The following is a 14,677-nucleotide window of genomic DNA, read 5'->3' on the forward strand; positions in this document are numbered from 1 at the left end:
CATGAGTTTAGCCTGGGTTATGGGTTTTTCCATAATCCATTTAGAGTTGTTCTAGTATGGTATGAGTCTCTTCAGCAGTTTTTATAGTATAGGAAGAGGTCATAAGAGCTCTTATTTTTCTAATTTTCCTTTTTGGAAACTTACCATAAATAACCATGTGGAGAACAGCGTTAACTATATAACAGAAACAAATCCGATTTACAGGTAGTACTTTGTATGTCTTATGTACAGATATAAAACAATGTCCTTGACAAGCTTAATTAGCTTTGCCTTTAAGGAATGGGATATTGGTGTGTAAAGCTAATTGGGTATAAACTCCAGAAGGAGAATCATAACCATTATCATTTTCATTGTTATTTGATATCTTAGTCCCATTTAACCAACATTTTCCTTTGCCTGACTTTTCAGCCTACCAGAAATTTGTGCCTTGAGTGGAATAAGTTCTTATCTTATTAATATGTGGTGCTTGGAAAAAAAATGATGTCTCTAAATGGGGTCTGGCCCTTCCATTGTGCTCTTGGCTCACAAAAGTAAATGGAATCTGGCCATATAGACATTAAACATTTACTGTGCCCTCTAGGGTGGCCATTTTTACCTGTTTGGTTTTTAGCAAAAATACCATATTCTCTGGGTTAGAGAGACCATATTGTAATCCCAGCATCAGGTACTCTCAAAGCACAGCCCAGAGTCATTCCAAAAAGGAGATTTATCTAATTGGGTATCAGATGTTTCCTGTCAGGGCCAAGCCTACAAGTGTAAGGGAAATGGTGATTAGAGGATTACTTGTGTTAGGGACTATATGGGGACGGGCACAAACCCAGCAGTGATTCTGATTGGTTTCATTTGTTAGTAAATTAATTTGTAAGTCTTCTATTTAGTGAGAAACTTCTACAAACCAAGCCTTGGTTAAATAAACTATTATATAATATTGAATGAGAAGGTCCCAGTTATTTATTTATTTATTTTTGCTTACTGCATGCATGGAATCTTTTTTCCAGCCATTTACTTTCAATCTATTTGTATTTTTGTGTTTAAGGTGATCTCTTCTAGGGATGATTATGCTTTTCTGTATCTTTTGATCTTTTAATTCAATGTCATTACTGTACGGGCAGTTGTTATTTCACCTATTTTGGCCTTTGGGTTTTATCTGTCATATATATTTTTTTCATCATTCTTTTTACACTTTTTGTTACTTTTATTGATAAAAACTTCATTTCTAGACTCTCTTCTAAGCCTTTCTCTTTTCTTTTTGGCCTGTAGCACTCCCTTTATAGTATATCCTGCAAAGCCTGGTTTCTTGATTACAAACACTCTCAGTTTCTGTTTATCTATGAATATTCTAAACTACCCCCATTTTTGAAAGACAATCTTACTGGATATAACGTTCTTTCTGGCAGTTTTTCCTTTTGTAGTATCTTAAATCACTCCACTGCCGCCTTGTTTCCGTAGTTTCTAATGAGAGGTCAGCAGTTAATCTTATTGGGCGTCCCTTGTTTGTAATCCATCATTTTTCTCTTGCTGCTCTCAGGATTCTCTCTTTACCTTCAGCATTTGACATTCTGATTAATATATGTCTTGAAAGAGGTCTACCTGGGCATGGATATCTACATCCTTCAATAGGGTTGGAAAATTTTCTACCATTATTTTTTCAAAAATTCCTTCTGCCCCCTTTTCCCTTCTCTTTTCCTTCTGGGACACCCAGGGACCGAACCTGGGACCTCCCATGTGGGGAGCAGGTGCTTAACTGCTTGAGCCACATCTGCTCCCTGTTTGCATGTCTCTTGCTGCATTTAGTTCCCTGAGAACTTGTTCAATTTTTTCCATTCTTTTATCTGATCTTCTGTATGGTTGCTTTTCGAGGTCATGTCTTCAAGCTCATAGATCCTTTCTTTTTCTTTTTTTCTATTTTCTATTAATGTAATTTTTATTGAAGTATATTATTCACTACACGTACATACATAAAGATGAAATGTATAGTAAATGTTGTTGTGAACTTGAAAAATAAGCAGGCATTACATTATACAGGAGTCCCATACTTTATGACTCCACCAACACCTTGCATTGTTGTGATCCATTTGTTCAAACTAGGCAAGAGCATTGTCAAAATATTACAAAAACTATAGTCCATATCTCACATTTGGTATGTTTCCCCCCTCCCCCCAAACCACTCTATTTTTTAAAGAAATCTATTTTATTGATACGTATTAAGAAAGCTCCAATTTACCCAGAGTGTACAATCAATGGTATATTTACAGAGTTTTGCATTCATCATGATACTTTCTTCTGCCTCTTCAGATCTGCTCTTATATGCCTCCAGTGTATTTTTTTAAAAAGATATATTTATTTATTCCCAGCCCCCCGTTATCTGATCTCTGTGTCCATTTGCTGTGTCTTCTGTATCTGCTTGTCTTCTCCTTAGGCGGCACTGGAATCAATCTTGGGACCTTCTGGAGTGGGAGAAAGGTGTTCAATCTTTTGCACCACCTTGACTTCCTAGTCTGCTGCATCACTTACTGTCTCTCCTCTGTGTCTGTTTTCATTGCATCATCTTGCTGCCCAGCCCTCTGCTTGGGCCCATACTCCCGCACGGGCCAGCACTCTGTGCAGGCTACCTCGCCATGTAGCCCAGCTTGCCTTCACCAGGAGGCCCTGGGAATCGAACCTCAAACCCTGTCCCTCCCATATGGTAGATGGGAACCAAATTGCTTGAGCCACATATGCTTCCCTCCAGTGTATTGTATTAAAAAAAGATTTATTTATTTTCCTCCTTCCTCCGCCCTGCTGTTTTTCCTGTATCCATTCACTGTGTGATCTTCTGTATCTATTTCTCATTTTGTCTCCTCTAGGATTCACTGGAATTCGATCCTGGGGACCTCTGATGTGGAGAGAGGTTTCCTGTCAGCTGTGCCACCTAAGTTCCTGGTTTCTGCTAGGCTTTACCTTGACTCTCCCCTTCATCTCTCTTTTGTTGTGTCATCATCTTGCTGTGTGACTCACTTGCGTGGGCACTGGCTTGCCACTTGGGCCCTTGGCTTGCTGTGCAGATACTTGGCTCACTACGCGGGCACTGGCTCACCATGCAGGCATGCTTCTTTTTCACCAGGAGGCCCCAGGGATCGAACCCAGGTCCTCACATATGGTAGGAGGAAGCCCTATCACTTGAGCCACATCTGCTTCCTCCTCCAGTATATATATTTTTTTAAGATTTTATTTTTTTTTATTTCTCCCCCCGTTCCAGTTGTCTGTTCTCTGTGTCCATTTGCTGCGTGTTCTTTGTCCATTTCTGTTGTTGTCAGCGGCACTGGAATCTGTGTTTCTTTTTTGTTGCGTCATCTTGCTGTGTCAGCTCTCCATGTGTGCTGCACCATTCCTGGGTAGGCTTCACTTTCTTTTGCGCTGGGCGGCTTTCCTTACAGGGTGCACTCCTTGTGCGTGGGGCTCCCCTATGCGGGCGGCACCCCTGTATGGCATGGCACTCCTTGCGCGCATCAGCACTGTGCATGGGCCACACAGGTCAAGGAGGCCCAGGGTTTGAACCGCGGACCTCCCATGTGGTAGGTAGACGCCCTATCCACTGGGCCAAGTCCACTTCCCTCCGGTATATTTTTAACTTCATTTATTGTGCCTTTCATTCCCATTTTCTTTTCATGCTTCAAATTCTTCTTTGCGGTCACCCAGTGTGTTCTTAATTCCTTAACCTCTTTAGCCATCTCATTGAATTTATTAAGGAAATTTGTTTGACTGTCTTCTGTGATTAGTTGTCTCAACTCCTTTATGTCATCTGGAGACCTAGCTTCTTCCTTTTACTGGGCCATATCTTCTTGTTTCTTGGTATAAATTGTAATTTTTTGTTGGTGACATGGCATCTGGATGTATTTATTCTGGGTACAGTTACTTTAGTCTAGGGCTTTCCACTTGATTGGCTTTGTGTATAGCCCCTCTTTGATATGTGGTTCAACTTAATTTGAACTTTATATTGGTGCTTGTTTAGCCAATCTGAATTTTTTCAGCTCTTTTTCATGTTTCTCTCCCTTTCTCCCTTCCTGGTAGCATAGTGGGAAAGAAATCAATTGGTATTGTAAGCCATGGAACCTGAAGCTACTTTTGTTGCCCCAGGAACCAGTGGAGCTTCTAGCTCTTTTCTCCCCTGCCAAGTGTAGGGAAGGAGCTGAGATTGTGTGCTGTAATCCAAGACATGCAGGCTGTAAGACTGTCTGTAGTTTTCCAGAGAGACTGATGAAGCTCTACGTCCCTTCCTCCCCTGTCTGCAGTGAAGGTGGAGCTACAGGTGTGGGTAGCAGATTAAGTCATATGGGTCAAAAGTGACTGCAATTGGCCAAGTAGACTGATGAAGCACTATCCCCCCCTCCTTCCCTGCCAGAGGTGGGGACGGACCCACATGAGTGCCCAGCAATTTAGTCCTTGTGGTGGAAAGTGCCTACACTTGCCCTCAGAGGCTGAGGGAGTATTGTCCCTTCTTCCCTTTCACAGGTGGGGATACAGCAATCTGTTACCAGGAGTGGCAGTGTAGTCTGTGTGGGCCAAAAGTGCCTACAGGTGCCCAGAGGGGCTTGGAAATACTACCCTTCTCCTGTCCTAATGTGGGGCAGGGATGTAGTCATAGGTGTCCAATAATCCAGTCTGTGCAGGCTGAAAGCACCTACAATTGCCCAGAGAGGCTGAGGAAACATTTTCCCTCTCCTATTGGGGGGAGGGGATGAAGTCATATATGTCCAACAGTCCAGGTTGTGCAGGCTGAAGGCACCTATAATTGCCCAGAGAGGCTGGGGAAACACCATCCTCTTTCTAGCCTATTGGGTGGCGAGGATGGAGCCACAAGTATCCAACAATCCAGTTCCATGCAGGCCCTAAGTGCCTCCACTTTCCCAGAGAGGCTGAGGAAACACAGTCCCCCTCCTTTTGGGAGTGGGGGCCAGTGGATAGGCAGTGGCCTCTGTGGTGTCGTGTGCTCTACCCATGAATCTTCACTACAGATGTTTGGCTGTCCTATACCGAATGAAAATAACTCTGAGAGTGATTGACTCACACCACTCATACCAAAGTCCAGTGACCTTCCTATGGGTGCTCTGACAATGTTTGCCACTTGATATAAAACTGCTGTTTCCACATGCAGCCTCAATAGTCTATGCCTGGCTCTGCATCTAATTAGATATTCGATTATGAACAAAGATACTTACCCAATCTGTTAGAGTCAGAATTGACTTGAGAGAGATGATCTCAAAATTCAGCTCCTTCATTGTGCTAATAGGACTTCTTAATCCAAGAAAGATTTAAGTGGTTTGCAGAGGTTAAACAAATTCTAGTGACAAACTTTTTGTTCTCGCTGCTATTAAAGTATTAATACTGTGTTTCCTATGATAAATGTCATGGTGAAGATCAAATGATATAAATGTTAACATGACTTAATGTTTTAGTTTTCTTGACTGCTCAAGCAAATATACACTGGTTTGACTTAAACAATGGGAATTTAATGACTTAGGATTTTGAGGCTAAGTCCAAATCAAGGCATCATCAAGGCGATGCTTTATTCCCTCAAAACGGTGTTCTGGGGCATCTGCCTGTGATCCTTGGTCCTGGTCTGCTTTGTCACATAGCACATCGTGGTCCTTTTTGGCCTCATCCTTGTCTTCCAGATTCCCTTGACCTTCAGCTTCTTGATTCCCCTGGCTTTCTCTCTGAGTTTCATTCTGCTTATAAAGGACTCCAGTAATAGGATTAAGACCCATCCTGGGCCACCCCTTAACTGAAGCAACCCCTTCAAAAGGTCCTACTTACAGTGGGTTCACTCCCAAATGAATGGATTAAGTCTAAAAACATGCTTCTCTGGGGTACATACAGCTCCAAATTACCACACTTAATAAGCATAAGATATCATAAGGTAAGTTATTTTTACTTGCTTCCTATTGTCAGGAGGCATATATAATCTTTTTAATTGTCATTTCCTGATTCTAAGAGTCTTGGAATCAGAGGTCATTTTTGTATCTTTCTGTGCCCCTGAGCTCAAGACCAAGCTGAGATATGTAGATATCTGGGCACAATAATAAATTGACACCTCTTGAAATTGAAATTCTTTCTGTTATTTATTTAATGTATATATATGGGTAAACTGATTGTCTAATAATAACATGTTTTATGTTTATATCAGAGATTTATTACAAGTAGTTTGCTGACTGGTCTTTTGGGAAGCATATTTAAGTGATTAATATTTAGATAAAGCACTGATTTACATATTTAATATTTTTTAAAGATTTATTTATTTCTCCCCCTGCCTTATTGCTTTCAATTGCTGTCTGCTCTCTGTCTGTTCGTTCTGTGCTTGTCATCTTTTTATCTTTTTTAGGAGGCAACGGGAACCGAACCCGGGACTTCCAGTGTGGGATGGAGGCGCCCAATCTCTTGATCCACCTCTGCTCCCTGCTTCTGATGTTTCTTACTGTGTTTTCTTGTTGTGTCTCTTTGTTGCATTATCTCTTTGCATCATCTGTGTCATCAGCTCATTGCACTAGTCCGTCATGTCAGCTCTCTGTCTTGCTCATCTTTTTTAGGAGGTACTGGGAAAACCCAGGATGACCAGTGTGGTGGGTGGATGCCCAACTGATTGAGCCACATCTATTTCCCATAATTTTTTTCTTACTCTGGCTCACTCTCTCATTTCTTTTTAACAGAAGGACTTTTTGCATTTCTGGGGGCAGTGAATGAGGCACTAAATATTTGGCCAGTACAAAAATGGTATTGAAATTTTAACAGTTAATATTTGTATCATGCTTCACAGTTTACAGATGGTTTTCACATACCTTAAATTATTTAACTCAAAACAACTTTTTGATTAATCATTAATTGCGTAGTAGTCACTATTACTCATGAAATATGCTCAAATTTAGTTCCACTGTTGCCTGTGGCTAAGTCTTGAACTATTGTTAGGTTTTCATTTCTTTCTTGGGATGGAAGAGTGGAAAGAAACCCAAGGGAAGCGGACTTGGCCCAGTGGTTAGGGCATCCGTCTACCACATGGGAGGTCCGCAGTTCAAACCTCGGGCCTCCTTGACCCGTGTGGAGCTGGCCCATGCGCAAGTGCTGATGTGCACAAGGAGTGCCGTGCCATGCAGGGGTGTCCCCGCATAGGGGAGCCCCACACGCAAGGAGTGGGAACCATAAGGAGAGCCGCCCAGCATGAAAGAAAGTTCAGCCTGCCCAGGAGTGGCACCGCACACATGGAGAACTGACACACAAGATGACGCAACAAAAAGAAATGCAAATTCCCGTGCCATTGACAACAACAGAAGTAGACAAAGAAGAACATGCAGCAAATGGACACAGAGAGCAAACAACAGGGGGGTTGGGGGGGGCGGAAAGGGAGAGAAATTTTTTAAAAATGAACAAAATTTAAGAAAACATATCTTTAAAAGAAAAAAGAAAGAAAGAAACCCAAAATTCCTCATCCATAAGATCTGATACCATGTCACAATCTGGAGAGTCAATGAAACAAATGATATACAAAAGTTTCTTTCAACTGCAGAAAATCTAGTCCAAACTGAATTCTACCAACATGTTTCTAAGGGTACAGAGGCAAAGCCTGAAACAGAAAATATCACTAAGATCCATCTCTTGATGTTTGGCCTTCGTTTTCAGGCTCTAATAGGCGGGTTCTAGCAGCTTCAGGCTCAGGCCATTGCAATAGTCAATCTATCAAAAGATAGTCTGCTTTCTGGCTGATTTTAAACCAAAGTTTAGAATTGAATCCTATTGTCTAATTCACCTGACTCGGGTGATTGTTCCTTCTAGACCAATCACTGCAACCAGGGGAAAGGGACATAATGCCCTGATTATGTATACTTTAAACCTAGGTCAAATGTTCTACCCCTGAAAGTTGAAAAATCAAGATTACTTATGGCTTTTTTTTTAAAATTATTTTTAAAGACTTTTCAGATTATAACAAAGTTACGTAAAAATATAGTGGATTCCCATGTACCCTACCCCTCGCCCTCTCACATTTGCCCCTATTAATAACTCTAGGCAATTGTCAGCTTACAGATTTAAAGATTAGGTAAGGTGTCAGGATTTGCCTAGGACCAAATCTCTTGTTCTTATTAGCAGTGTGATCTTGGCAATTTTGTAAACCTATCTGTGCCTTAGTTTCTTTATTGTTAATTTTGAAATAAGAATACTGATTTAGCTAAAATTTTGTCCACTGGACCATGAACTCATTTATATCACACAGTGACCATATGACATAGGTGAGGAAATGAAGGCATATAGTGGTTAAACAGCTATTAAGTAGTAAAGATGAGATTTGAATTCAGATTATCTAACTCCAGAGTCCTTACTTTTTGAGCATTATGCTGTACTACCTTCTAGACTACTTCATAAATTATTCTGGAGAGAAAATGAGACATGGTTTATAGAGTGCTTAGTATATTTAGAGTATAGTACATTTTTGATTTTTAAAGCTTTTGGGTTTTGGACTTCTGAATAAGGGAATTATGGACCTAGAGATTAATTTAGGGAGAATTAATTTTGTGCTATAAAATATTGTGTCTTTCTATTCAAGACCAAAATGGTTTTCTGTTTACTGAAGTCATTTTTTATGTCCCTCAGTAGTGTTTTAAAAATGTCCTAATTTGGTCTAACATGCTTCTGGTTAATTTATATTTTTAAATGATTTTTTTTCTTCTCATTTTTCCTTACCTCCTGTGATGTTAGGTTTTTTGGATATCCTTCCAAAACAATATTGAATGATATTAAAAGCAATAATGTTGAGAGATGGCTTCCTTGCCCTAATTTTTATTTTAATTAGACTTTTTGAGTTTCATGCTTTAATATTACTTTTGATTTTTGCTCATAATAGATATAGATAGTATATTTTATATAATATAGGAAATATTAAGGTATTCTTTTCATATAAAAAGTTCAGAATACTCAGTTGTGATTTTTTCACGTGATTATTTAAAGAGTAATAGAGTATTTAGAATTGGCTCTAAATAGTTCTGGTAGGTTGTTAGAAATGAAAGAATTACAGAATCCACCCCAGACATACTGGATCAGAATCTTTATTTTAACAAGATCCTTAAAGTTTCAGAAATACTGCATTAGATCATTTAGAAGATTTCTTCAAATCTCTGGGTCAGTGATTTTTGGACCAGCCAGCATGGATATTTCAACATTGATAATTGTATTTAGAGGAAGAAAATTGTAATATGTCTGAATTATTTTAATGTAAATCATTGTAATGTGGATTTAGTTCTGTATTTTGGCTGCCCTTGGGTCAGTCCTTGTAGTAATATCTGTTTGAATTTATCAAAGGTGGTTTTTTTGGGTATAAGGATTGAACCTGGGACCTTATATGTGGGAAGCTGGTGCTCAACTACTGAGCCACATCAGCTCCCCTGAGTTGGTCTTTTGTTTGTTTTTCTTTTTCGTTTTTTTATGAGGCACCAGGAATTGAACCTGGAACCTCCCATGTAGGAAGCAGGTGTTCAACTGGTTAAGCCATATCTGTTCCTTTATGAAAGGTTTTTGAAATAGTACATGGTTATCCTAAATTTTACTATTTTATATCATTTTAGGAAATAATTAGATCTCAAGATTTTTAAATGGTATTAGATCAAATTTTTAGAAATCTCATCAGATAATAAGATTATAATATTAGCCAATTATATATTTGGCAACACTAAGAATAACACAAAGGTATCTTTTGGACAATTTACTCACTATTCTGATGACTCGGTGGGCAGTTTAACATTTGTAGTTAATTGCTGTTAACTGCAAAACAAATGAGCCCTTGACTTGCTTGATTGGAAATGTTTAATGATATTAGTTTCTGTAATTAAAAATTTTCTCTCAAATGCTTTTAAGAAAAGGGCCTTCTTGTATATTAAAAAAAAGTCAGTGATGTCTGTTTTGTTTACTATTACATTGCCAGCACCTGACATACTGTAGGTATTCATAAGTATTTTTTGCATGAATGAATATTAGTTTGTGTTTTGGTGATTTTGCTACTGTTTTCAGATGAGTAAGAGCAGACCTATAAAGATCTGAAAATTTGAGTTTTTTGACAAATTGAGCATCCCCCTATATAAACTAATTGTGATTATTTTTAGAAAATTTCTTGGATTGTGAAAGGTAACAGAAGTGTATATTAAACATTTATACAGTTTAAATAGAACCCTACTAAGTTTTGAGAAGTCCCCGTGTATTGTCCTCCAGTGGCATGCACCTTTTTTATCCCCTAGATAGCCACTTCCCTTGCTTTTATTTTTAAACCCCCCTCCCCACTGTCTGCTTTCTGTGTCCATTCGCTGTGTGTTCTTCTGTATCTGCCTGTATTCTTGTCAGTGGAACCTGGAATCTGTGTCTCATTTTGTTGCATCATCTTGCTGCATCAACTCTCCATGTGTGTAGCACCATTTCTGGGCAGGCTGCATTTTTTTCGTGCTGGGCGCCTCTCCTTACAGGGTGCACTCCTTGCGCGTGGGCTCTCCTACGCATGGGACACCCCTGTGTGGCACAGCACACTTTGCGTGCATCAGCACTGCGTGTGGGCCAGCTCATCACATGGGTCAGGAGGCCCAGGGTTTGAACCTTGGACCTCCCATGTGGTAGGCGGATGCCCTATCTGTTGGGCCAAATTCGCTTCCCTGTAATGCTTTGTACTATTTTCTTTTGATTCAGCCTCTGATTGTTTCATTCCTATAAGATATGCTTCTCTGTGTTCCTTGATGGAAGGAGTAGGACAAATACTTTCTTTGTATACTTCACAGTGTAAGGCAAATGGATGCCGTAACTTATCGAATACATTTTTCTATTCGTAATGATTTAAATTAATGAAATCCAGTTTTCCCTCAAGAAAAGGAATACTTTTACTGGTTAAAAGAGTATAATTCTATATGAAACAGTTTTTTTTTGTTTTTTTTGTTTGTTTTTTTAAGGATAGAAAATTTGGGAGCTGTTTTGTTGAGATCATGGTAAATTTTGGTAACTACAAGTTGGAACTTTGCAATGATAATTTTTTGTGTTTCTGTACGCTATTTGAGATTTGAGTAAAAGAAAACAATTTTCAATGAAGTAAGAATTTCTTTTAAAATTTTCATTTAAAAAATGTTTTTCCATACTGTAGTTATGTTGGGACTCAGTTTTAAGTAAAATACTAATTCTAAATGAACACAATATATTTGTAATATATTTAACCTTTTATATATCCTTTTACATATATGCAATATACAACTCTTGTTTTTTAAATAAATACCGTTATCTTTTCTTATGCTGGCAAATCAATTTGTGTAACTGTTTCTCTCTTGTTCCTTTACATTGTTACTAGATTTTTTATTTTTATTTTTTGACCATTGCTGATATTCTGTAAATCTCTTCAGAGATGTAGGTTTTGTGTTTTGTCTTTTAGAGATAAATTCCCAAGAGTGTACTTAACATTTCATAAGCAAATATTGTAAGTTACTGAAACAATACCATAAATGTTTTAAAGGAGGAGTTTTAAAATATAATGTAAAGGTTTTGCTTCTTATTCATGTGGATAATTATTTATTTTTGCTTTATTTCAGGCCAGTCTTTCCATATGGGGATGGGGAAGCCTTGGCATTGTCCTTTTTCTAGTAACCTTTGGACCCTTTGTAATTTATTTGGCCTTTTATATCCTCTGCTTTGTGGGTGGGTAAGTATACACATTGATAATTTTACAATTTATCTATCATCTCCTGTTCAAAATTGAAACAAATGACCATGAAAAGTCGGAGTGTGATTTATTTGTGAATGGTAATTTTTACAAATTGTTTTCCCAAAGTTAAAAAAATAAAAGTAAGACACTCATGGAATAAAAAGAGTGATGGTTATTATTTGTACCAGAAATATGGGTAGGTATCTTCAAAAGTAAAATTTCAGTTTCCAGCAGATGTGAACTTTTAGGGAAGATAATGAAAAGATTTGAAGATTTTTAAAATTCATTTTGTTGTTGTTTCCCCTTTAAAGTTGAAATTTCTGTATCCATTTTAATGTTATTAAGATAAGTGAGTTAACTTGATGACATATCAAGTTTTACATAGTAGAAGATATTAATTGTCCCATTGAGTAGTCTTCAGACAATAATGTTTTTTCCTTTAATGAATCCCTTTATTTTGGTCTAGAAAATTCAAATTAACACTTGTTTTTGCAGTTTTCTCCTCATAGTTATCTGGTTTACAATGTTTATGCTTGCTTGAGTTGATGAATATTTTGCGGAGGTTTCAGTCATAAGAAGTTGTAGCTTTCTAAGCAGAGCATTTGGGATCAGACCTGAGTTATATGTAAAAAAGAAAATGTATTGGCAGTGGAGACTTATATTTAAATATTCTAACCACAGTAGCTATTTTGTTGTTGAGAGGTGTGTGTATGTGTGTATACTGCAGTACATTTTTATAATTATCTGTGGATTAAACACCTTCTCTCTCTTTTTTTAATCTTTTGATACCACAGACATTTATAGTAGTTGTTTGAGCCTATAGTTTAGAGGATTTAGATTAATTGAATAACATATATAAGCTCTAACCTGGGAGACTGTATAAGACACTGGAGGGGTAGCTTCTGAATAGATATCAAAACCTATCATGTCTTTCAGAGTACAGGTTTGAAAGTCATATGTAGCCATTTTATAGGAGCATACCCACTGATTTTTGAATAACTGTGAATTGCTTAAATTAAGCACTGACCCCAAAGACTTAAAAAAAGTATATTTTATGTTAGATTTTCATTACAAATGCCCAGATATGATATTGTATACTGAAAAAATTAAGAAGTAAGCCATAAGAGATCCATGGAGTTCAAATATTTTCATTGATGATAAAGATAAAGGCCTTGTCATAGCTATGTATGCAAATATCTATATTAATTATACTACTTTCTAATTATACCACTCAGTGACAACTTAAGGCCAGAGCTGCATGGCTGCAGGCCTCCCCCCGCCCCCCCAGGTTTAGGGTGCTTTTACCAGTTGGAGAGGAGGTTGTTTTTCCTGAGGAGGCTTTTCTGAAAGAGAGCGCTTTCTTCTAATTTCATTAATTAAAGAAGCCCTTGGTAGGAGTGAAGGAAAAGGATATCAGATTATTTCCGAATACTTGAAAAATTTACAGCTTTATGGGCAAAGGTGGGAGCCCCAGGAACCCTCAGAAGGTGGTTGGGTGGAGAACCATAGTATATATCATGTCATAAACTTCCACATAAAATATGAGAAAGGAGAAGGGTGATCATTTCATTCATTACAAAGTCATCGGTACCTTGTTGCTCCTTTTTTGTGTCCGCTAATTTATTAAGGAACCACTACAAAAAATATTTTCGGGGCTTGTAAAATACTATTAAAGTTTTAGGTGGGATGGTATATTGGAGGATGTGGAAGGGGCATCAGAACTCTTTAGATAACATTGAGTTCCATGGTGGGGTCCAAAGTTCTTAGATCTTATATGTCATAAATTGATTTGATGTTTTGTCCAGACTATGTTGATTTCAGTGAAACTTACTGCAAATAAAGGGCTTCTTTCTTATATTCTAGCATGGCCTCCAAAATCATCTCAGTGGATTGGTTAATTAAGCATGCCCATGTTACTCAGTTATAGGAGAGAAGTACCCTCATTTCCTTAGTCAAATCTTTTTTATGTTTCTAATTATGGACAATGATTGCCCTTCCTTTTAAAGTACTTATGAATTTAAAGGACAAAAATAGGCTTTTAAATGTCAATTTTAATAAAAAAAATTCATCTCATACAAATAAAATATCATTTCTTAGTTTTAGTGTATTTTCTTTTTGTGTTAAGTTTTTAAAAAATATATTTTTATTAGAGGAGTTGTGAACTTACAAAATAATCATGCACGTGTAGAATTTCCATACAACATCCCTCTACCAACACATTATGTTGCTGTTGGAACATTTGTTACAGATCGTGAGAGAACATTCATCAGACTATTACCATTAATTATGGTCTGTAGTGTATATTTGGTATATTTTTTCCATACACTCCTATTCTTAATACAGTATATCTTTGGCATTGATGCAAGAATATTACAGTATTGCTGTTAACTTAGCCCATATGTTGTATTAATTGGATTTTTCCCGTGCTTTTCCACATTCTTAACCACGTTGCCATAGTAAAGTACATTTGTTCTAGTTTATAGAAGGATTTTATTGTATTTGTACTGTTAACCACAATTCTAATCCACCTGCGGGTTCAGTATGTTTTTCAGTCCCTAGATTATACTCTAGCTTTCTTTCAATTGACATTTATATCCCTTGACTACCCTTTTCAGTCACAATCCCATTTATAAACCAGCTATGTTAGTTATATTCACTATAATTTTAGGGTTACCATCAATTCTCTCCATTTCCATTATGGCCCAAGTTTTTAAAGAAGTGTTTTGTTCTTTTTTTTACATGATAGGCAAGTTTAGGGGGAATTAATAGATGGAAACTACTTTTTTTTTCCCTGATAAAACAGTCAAGTTCTGCAGTTTTCCTGTATATCATACTGATACATATATTTTGCATAAAGTCAAGACTAATTCCTTTTTTTCTAATATAAAGGAAATCTTTGGAAAGAAAATCACTGAGGAAATTTTTTTAGGTTTTTGTTTTCATTTGTTATTTTGGTATGTCATTAGTACCATAGTAAGGATTATTTCATGG

The 14,677-nt window shown here is 37.4% G+C and overlaps 1 protein-coding gene across 6 annotated transcripts in view; it reads left to right on the forward strand.

The window, feature by feature from the left end:
- SNX13 (sorting nexin 13) overlaps positions 1–14,677 on the forward strand; it is a 162,705-nt gene that overhangs the window by 42,380 nt on the left and 105,648 nt on the right. For all 6 annotated transcript variants that reach the window (XR_011648801.1, XR_009185799.2, XM_058296909.2 and 3 more), the window contains one exon: positions 11,574–11,683. Coding sequence is in view for 4 of the 6 variants with exons in the window: in XM_058296909.2 (XP_058152892.1) it covers positions 11,574–11,683 (110 nt within the window). In the remaining 2 variants the exon portion in view is untranslated. The remainder of the gene's footprint in view (positions 1–11,573; positions 11,684–14,677) is intronic.

The sequence above is a fragment of the Dasypus novemcinctus genome, chromosome 5 (genome assembly GCF_030445035.2).
Source record: "Dasypus novemcinctus isolate mDasNov1 chromosome 5, mDasNov1.1.hap2, whole genome shotgun sequence".
Taxonomy (NCBI): domain Eukaryota; kingdom Metazoa; phylum Chordata; class Mammalia; order Cingulata; family Dasypodidae; genus Dasypus; species Dasypus novemcinctus.